Here is an 8,870-nt window from a genome sequence, read left to right on the forward strand (position 1 = left end):
AGTTGTTGTCAGGAAAGGATTAGTATGCAAAAAAAACTTAAATCCTAGACAAGGTTTAGGTCAACAGGTGGTCACTAAATAATATTAATTTGTGAGTTTCCATCTCGGTTGTTAACAGTCAAGACATTTTATAGTCAAAACAAGAAGCAGAAAACACATCCTCTGGAGATCGTATCTTATGAGGATGAAGCAAGCACTTTCTCTGGTATATGTGTACTCCACTTGAGCTGCCTAGCAGCCATGTCTTCAGACTGTGTAACTCCCCCATGATAAGCACTGTAGGATCCTCTCTCATCTTCAGTATTACTAGAAAGGAATGTCATGAAAGCCTGAAAAAAAAAAAAGCCAGTTCCTGGGTTCCTCTACTCTTTTTTTTTCTCTTCCTACATTGAAATTCTCTACCTACTATTTCCTTAAGATAGCGATTTATATTCTTCAAAGGACAAAACATGTCAGACACTGTTCTGCGTTCCTGTGATCCCAGCACTAGTAAGAAGTGGGCAGGGTGACCGTGATGAAATATTAAAGTGCACAGCCAGCCTGGACTATAACAGCCTGAGACACAGGAATACACTGTCTGGAAAAAAAAAAAAAACAAAGAACAAGAAACAACAAAAGCAACAAAAAGCCTCATTCTTTTGTCCTCCACGAGTATTTTTGACTTTTTTTTTGTGCCATTTTCTTCAATCCACATTCATCTTAGCCCATTTCAGTTTAATGATTTGTTAAGACTGACTAAAGGGAGGGAAGATTGTAGGAAGAGAGAGAGCCGACATAGACATAGTGTTCATAAATGCAGGCCGTCTTCCTGCCAGCTACATTTATGGACATTCACATTTGTCTATAGCAAAGTTTATATCAAAATCCTTATCGGGACTAACACCATTCACCCCAGCATTACCAATATCACTGTTATTAGTGATTGCAAGGGCTTAAACCTTGCAACCTGGGGACACTTAAAATCACTCACCAGTAGACCTTTGAATTAAAAAAGAAAATCAGAAGGGTTGAATTATATATGATCCAGAGAACAGAGACTCTCTCCAACGTGTGTGTTTTAGGAGCATATCTCAAGCAGCGATGAAGCAGTAAAGGTCTTTCATAGGTCAGTTATCAAGGTATAGTCTGTGGATCAGCAGGATGAGCATCCCTTAGGAACTCACTAGAAATGCAAATTCTGGACCTCACCCTAGCCTCACTGAATCGGACACCTTGGAAAAGAAACTCAGTAAAGTGTTTGAAGAAGCCTTCCAGGAAATTCTGGTGCTCACTTAGATTTGAGAGCCACTATATCAGATAAACCTGAAGGCCTATCTCTTAGCTTTCCCATTCACTAGCTGTATGATGCCAGGCAAGTTATTTAATCTTGCTGCCTTAGAGGTCTTACCCATAAAACTGGGAAACAGTAATTGGCCTTATTTTATAGAGACATTGAAAGAACTGAATGAAGAGTCCTTTCCAAATGCCTAGGATATAATAAACACTTAATAAATATTAGGTATTATCAGTTATTCTTTCATTTGGAGGAATGTAATCGATGGAAAGAAGCCAGTCAAGCCCTGGCTATAAAGAAAGAAAACTGTATCTAATTTGGGGAGAACAAGGGAAGGGCATTTTGACTGGCACAATAAAGCAATTCCAATTTGGAAGGATTTAAAGGAAACTCCAATTGGTGGACAACCAGGTAAGCTCAAGTTGAAAGGATTTCAAAATAAGAAGACAGGAGGAATTGAAATGGTCATTTGAAAAGATCTCTGAAGAACTAGAGGTAAGTTCCTCCTGCTGGCCTTTGTAGGAATGGGAAAAGGAACCCCTCCTGGGTGGACGCAATCCCTCAGGTGCTTTGCCATGGAGAGTGAATGCTCCTTTGTGTCAAGGAACAAAAACCTCCAGCGGGGCTCATGGGTGGAGGAGCAGGGAGAGAATGGAATTGTGGCCCCCTTACCCACTCAGTTAGGTTCCCAGGCACCGGGCAAAACCCACATAATCCTACACAGGATTTCTGACTGCAAATTGAGGTCTTTGTCTTTGATCAATACCTCCACTTGACTTTGTTAGAAATAGAGATAATTGGCAATCACTTCCAAGATTTAAAAGAAGTGAGTCGCTAACCTTGGGAAGGCTGAATCTACCTACTCTAAAGCTGCATTGCCTCTACTACCTGATACTAATAATGCCTACACCTATCTACTTGCTCTTGTGAGCCTCACAGATATTGTAAACTTTGAAGATGAAAACAACTATCTCCTGGGAAATATTGACAAATGGCTTGGTCGATGTGTACATACCTTGTAAACTGTAGAGTGCTGTGTAAAATGTAAGGTAGAATGAATTATGGTAGCTTTTATTGTCTCTGTGGCCCAACATCTAATGAAGCCTCTATTGTTTTCCCTTCCAAAAGTATTTAGCTTTATTATTATTACTCTATTGTTTAATTAACCATTGCCTTTGTACTGTGTAACCATGATTCAGATTTGTTTCTCAGAAAGACATTCCCTCTAACTCCAATGAAGGGCCAATAATATGGCCTAACTAGAAACATTAATTTATAAGAAACATATGGAACAGCCGGGCGGTGGTGGCGCACACCTTTAATCCCAGCACTTGGGAGGCAGAGACAGGCTGATTTCTGAGTGCAAGGCCAGCCTGGTCTACAGAGTGAGTTTCAGGACAGCCAGAACTATACAGAGAAACCCTGTCTCGAAATAAACAAAAAACAAAAAAGAAACAAAAAAAAGAAATATATGGAGCAGTACCTTCTCTTTTTTTCCTTCCATCCCTATTGCTCCCAGTTCCCACCACCTGCTACCGCTGTCATATAGGAAAGCTATCACTGTTACTGTGACACAACCTTACAACTATTACCAGATCTCTTCAAAGGAATGGGCCCCTTCTCACTGCTATGAAGTATACTCCTATGAAAAATTCCTTACTATTGAGTTCCTTTATCATCCTGCGAGGAACCTGGGTTACAGTGTTGAGAGCTCTTGGCTTCATGGCATAACAAGACCTCTTTGCATTGACCTAAAGGTCTATTTTCTAAAACTCTCACTTCTCTTTTCCAACTCCTACTGCTATATCTCACCTACTGGTTGGCACAGACTAAAATCCAAACACTGAATTGTACCAGTTGCAGGAAACCCATACTCTTTTGCTCACTATACACAGAAATAACATGATATCATACTCAGTCTACAGCCCAGCCTACAACCCAATTTCTCTGTTTCCATACCTCATCACATTGTGACTCATTTGAGTTTGCTGATAGAGAAATAGTATTCTGGAGGGTAGAGATTTATCATCACTGTCAGCACTGTCTTTTTCAGAGTTCCCTTCCTCCACTTGATTCTGCCATCTTTATGCAGGGTCTTCCATTGCTCCTTAAACAGTCTCTGTTGTGTTCCCAACTCATTCTCAAATTTCCGATCCCTTTAGTGGGATGATGCACATCATCATCAAATATATATATATATATATATATATATTCTGACCAAACAGTCTTATTAAGTAAGGCAAAGACGACTGGTCACTTCAAATGAGGAACACTTTATTTGCATTCTGAAAAACCTAAAGGCAGCAGCTCTGAACTCTGTGCTTTAGAACCTGGGAAGCTATTTAAAAGCCCCTCACTTGCTCGCTCGCTGGCTCAGGGGTCCATCACTGGCCAATTCAAGTCTCTCCGGGTAGCTTCAGTCATTTTTGAAAAGATGCCCAGGTAATTCTAGTGGGCAGCTAATCCAAGAATAGTGAAAAAATAAAGCTAGGCTTCTAATATAGAAAATAAACACATGGTTACTACTTCTCTATCTTAAAGGAATTGGTGGTGGTGAGCTCTCAGTCCTAATTCCTCTCGCTTTGATGACAAAAGAGGTATAAAGCCTGGATTTTATTTATCATTTCATGATAGGGTCCAAAATATCATTTCAAAGTATGGTATTTAGAATGAGTGGGATCTGAAACTTTTAAGAGACACAGGTCTTCATGAATCTCTGTAACACAAAGTTTTGACACTAAATAGGTTGTTTTGTTTCTAGCATGGATCCTCTCTGGAAATGATTTTTGTACTTAAAAAACAATAATTCTATGCTCAACAGGTGCTAATTTCTGCTATGAAATAATCAGAGCTGTGCTAATTGCCTAATGCTGAAGGTCTTACAGACGGGAGCTTACAGACTATAGGACTACTGTAGCTCCTGGAACTTAAACCTCTGGCTTTCGTCTTCCCGCAATGATCATAATTAAGGTGCAATAGGGACACTTGAAATTTAAAATGGATTCTGGCTATAAGCCACGCCTAAGACGGACCAGTGTCTAGCAGGACCATTGTTATGTTAAGGAAACGACTGGGACCAGGACTAATCCTAGAAGCCGTCAGTTTGACAAGTGGGTTCTTGAGCTACAGGTCCTACAATGATGAAATGGCTGCAGTTTGGCATGAGCATCCTTCCTGTACATCACTGCCACTTCCAGAGGAAGGCGAAGAGGACATTTATTTTTGAAAATCAAATAGAAAGGATAGAAAAGAAAAAAATCAAAACCAAGTGTCAGAAATGTAAGAAAAAAAATCTGATTCTAGAGAACTAGGAAAATTCCCTCCCCAAATTAAATCAAATCCTGTTGATAATTGAAGCTTTGGTGAGTAGAGTCCCCTGTGGCACATTTTGCCTGCCTATTGTCTCTGTGAGAATCATTTCCAAGTATAAAGCTTCCCTTGAAATAAGACGCATGATAACACAAAGCATGCTTTGCTATGCTTTCATTTGCCACCTAACTGCCCTCCATACCAACGAGCTGCATGCTGCTGGGAGAAGTGTCTACTTTATTAGGAAGGGAGAGAAGGACCGACGTAATGACAAAATGGCACTGGGCACCCATGAAGAAAGTCAAAAGTACATCTCCACTCCATGATTAAAAAACAAAACATAAAACAGTAAAACAAAACCGAGACAAAACCGTCAGAGGACATTGCTGTGGTTAATCTGAAACTGCTGTGGTCCTCAGGACAAAGACAGGGTGTGTCTACAGGACTCTTGATGTCATTCGTCTACACCAGGTGCTTCGATCAAGTGCTGGCACACAAGGGCATTTGACCATAGAATTCTTGAAATCTCTATTAAGTCCCTAAGATTGGCTCCGTTGAAGCCACATTCTTGGGCTCTGATTATGGATGAAAGAAGGCATGTGCATAAAGAACGAGGGAATAACGTGTTAGCCTAGGGTATGGAGGCAGAAAAACCTTTCAGAGATTGACATGCTTTTCACCAAAACCCCATTTAAACCATAGCCAGGAGCAAGCACTCACTGCGAATTCTGTCTGCCTGGCGAATCTGCTGGAGAGCTTTCTGAATGCTTTGGCTGTCTTGTCCCGAGGTCAGGACGACCCCTACAGGTAGGCCGTGGCTCCGAAGAGCATTTGAGACTCGATTGGCTGTATGCACCCAAATGTCTTCATCTGAGGAAATGACCCCAGCATGAGCCCACTGGAAATACTTCATGACCGTTACAAGCACCCGGATAGGAGAAGGGAGTGTCCGAGAAAAGATCGGGTAGCTGTGTTTGTTATCTAATTCAGGATTCACACAAGCCCAAGAGAAAATCCCTTTGTCCCAGCTGTTTCCCAGGAGTGAGGCTGCCTCACAGTAGCCAGGGTTGGCAGGCCCAACAAATCCTGAGGCCATCTGCTGGTGGGAAATGAAACTAGCGAGGGCCTTTGAAGTCTGGCAGTCTTCGTTAAGAATCACATATGCGAAGGAGTAACTCCTGTCAAAAGATGAGTCCCGGCTGATTCGTTCAATTGCTAAAGCAGCAGCAACCTCAGGCAGGGCCTTGGAGAAGAACGGATCACATGTCCAGGGGCCTATGACCCCTATCTTGTAAGGGAGTGCTTGCCCCCACCGTATGAGAGGCAATAGGGCCAGGAGGCACAAGCATCTCAGGAACTTGGAGGAAGTGAGGCCATGCTGTCCTGACAGTCTGCTGGAAATGGCAAACCAGGACAGAAGGCGAGAAAAAGGCCAGGGTCCGAGGAACATAGCCTTGCTGCCTTCCAGCAAGCTAGTGATGAGATACTGGAGGATTACTCTGCCCTCTGGAGATGGACAGTGGTGTTTCCGAGTGCCTGTCAAGCAGAGGAAAATATATGTTATACTATTTCTGTGGTTTCTAGGGGGGAAAGTAGCTTTTGAAACAATGGAGTCACCCAAGGTGAAACTTTCCATTCCCCACCGCAACCAAAACATCTCCTCATCTGGTCCCCCTCACCCCACAGTAGATGACATTGTCTCCAGCCACTGTTCATTTACTTGCTTCAGTCAAAAACTGTAGAACTATGGAGGCTCCTCGTTTGCTACCCCTCCACATTCAGTCCATCACCAAGGCTGAGTCCAGTGGATTCAACATTAATAAGAACTGTCCACCTCACAATTGTGTAACAATTACAATGGGTAGCATATGGGAAGTGCTTACAACATGACCTGAATAATCATCAGAATTATATTTGGTACACTGTTATAGACAAGATGGTTTGTAAGATGTCCATTTACCCCCATCTTGCCCTCCTAGAGACAGACAGGTAAAAAGAGATCATAACAATGCAGAGAAGTGCTATTTGAGGTAGCTCACACTGACAGGAACAACTGGGCAAAGGAAGCATGGGGTAAGAAGAGAGCAGGGGCAAGGGGTATTTCTGGCTGTTATAAAGATATCTTCTTGTTTGAGATCTCTACACTCTCCACTTATAGAACTTCCTACTTTCAACCACAAGAAGGGAGGGGACAAAAGAGGGGTAGGGAAAGAAAGAAGAAACAGGAGAAAGGAAGAAGAAGAGGAGGGAAGAGGTCACTCAAGAATGTGTGTTAAAAAAAAAAAGAAAGAGAGATTCATAGCCCAGTAACTATGATTTCAAGGTAGGACATTCTAGAAGGCATTCAGGGTGCTTCATTTTCTTTTTTTTTCTTACATTGTGTAGAATGAAACAGAGTTGAAAATATGTGAATTTGGCTGAGCGTAGTAGTGCATACCTTTAATCCCAGCACTAAAGAAGCAGAAGCAGGAGGATCTCTGTGAGTTCAAGGCCAGCCTGAGCTGTTAACAAAGAAAGCCCTGTCTGAAAATAAAACCAAATAAAAAAGTGTACATTAGATTCCAGAGTTTCAAACTGTCTCTTCTGCCTACTGGATTTATGGAATCAGTGAAGGCACGGGCCAGATCACTAAGATCTATATATCATGAGTTTTCAAGCTTCTGACATTGTATATGACATTGTCATCTACAGAGTTCATGTGGGAGAAATTTGTGATCCTGTTACCCACCCCCAAATCACGAAATAATCATAACATTTTAACATGTTTATGATTTGTTTTAGTTGGGCCAACCTCATAGCTATCCCAGCTGTGCATGACCGCGGCTTGTAGCAGAGATGCCTGCTATTATCAGTGTGGAGAATGGTCTGGAAGGTTGGCAAGAATAAAAAGAAAGACAATTTGGAAGCACTTGTATAAGACATAACAGGGGGACTAGAAAGATGGCTCAGTGGCTAAGAGCACTGGCTGTCCTTCCAGAGAACCCTGGTTCAATTCCCAGCACCCACATAGCAACTCACAACTGTCTGTAACTCCAGTTCCAGGGGATCTGGCACGCTCACACAGACATACATGCAAGCAAAATACTAATGTGCTGAAGAATAAATAAATCTTTTATAAAAAGAAAGAAAAAGAAAAAAGAGAGAGAGATAACAGACCAAGAGCATAGGAGTGAAGATACAGAAGAATTAAGATGAATTTCTCCAGGATGAAGAGTATCAAGGAAAATCTCTGAGAATCCACAAGACTGAAGGGCAGTCAGAAAGGAAATAGATCAGAATGACTTACAAGCTCCAAAGAAAAAAGAAAAGCTTACTGTATACTCCAAGGATGATGAAACGTTGAGGACACAGAGTATTTATCAGTATCACACTTGGCAAAATCAAGTAAGGGAAAGATAGTTAGAGGCCTAGTCGACTTCGAAGCAGAGACTAAGGACACAAGTTAGAGGACCACAATGAGAAAATAAAGAAGAATGAGTGAATGATGTAAAGTCAACAAGCTTGGAGAACTCAAGATGACAAATGCTGATGCTTCAGTCCTTGCCTCTACCACTCCATCTCCTGCTCTTCTTTCTTCATGCTCTGATAAAGGTCTGTCACATCATCGGACAGAACTAGGATTTAGAAAATCCAGTGCCTTCTGTGTGGAATTCCCTCTTCTCTCTTCCATTGTCTCCTTCCAGGCTCTTTTGATGAACTCTCCCTTCAAGAACCAACTGAAGTGTTTTCCATTGTGTGCTACCTTAGGTAATCCTCCCAAGTTGAATTCATTGCACCCATGTTCATAACTTTATGAGAAGGCATTACTCTCATTCTAAGCTTTCTGTATTTCTGGATGGATAAGGATACTAATCTGACTGATTTCTCTGCACTTACAGAACTTCAAAGGAAATAAGTCACAACAATGGCAGCTGTATGGAGAAGAGGTCCTGCTTGACTAAGACTTCCTGAAACCAAGTGCCCAGCAAAGAGAATCAGATGAATGTTCATAAAATGAAGAAACAACACATTCAAGTTGATCCCAGGCTAGGAATACCCTCAGTACATCAAATTAACTGCTCATTACTGTAATCACAGCATTTAAGAAGCCAAGTTAAAAAGAGTGAAGTAAACTCAAGGATAGCCCAGTGTACAGACTGAGATCCTCAAAAGAAAATTAATTTAAAAAACTATATATATTCAAAACCATTCATTGCTCAAGAGAGACAATAATGAGAAAAATCATTTGTAAACACTTAGCTTGAATCAAATGTCAAAATAATGTCTCGGCTCTCCTCTGGATTGATAA

The 8,870-nt window shown here is 41.4% G+C and overlaps 1 protein-coding gene across 1 annotated transcript in view; it reads right to left on the reverse strand.

The window, feature by feature from the left end:
* Positions 1-6,112, reverse strand: part of Gucy2f (guanylate cyclase 2F, retinal) — an 89,546-nt gene extending 83,434 nt beyond the window's left edge. The window contains exon 1 of the mRNA XM_028767498.1: positions 5,303-6,112. Within this exon, the coding sequence (XP_028623331.1) occupies positions 5,303-6,032 (730 nt within the window). The 5' untranslated portion in view covers positions 6,033-6,112. The remainder of the gene's footprint in view (positions 1-5,302) is intronic.
* Between the last annotated feature and the right edge of the window lie 2,758 nt (positions 6,113-8,870).

The sequence above is a fragment of the Grammomys surdaster genome, unplaced genomic scaffold (assembly GCF_004785775.1).
Source record: "Grammomys surdaster isolate TR1022 unplaced genomic scaffold, NIH_TR_1.0 173, whole genome shotgun sequence".
Classification (NCBI taxonomy): domain Eukaryota; kingdom Metazoa; phylum Chordata; class Mammalia; order Rodentia; family Muridae; genus Grammomys; species Grammomys surdaster.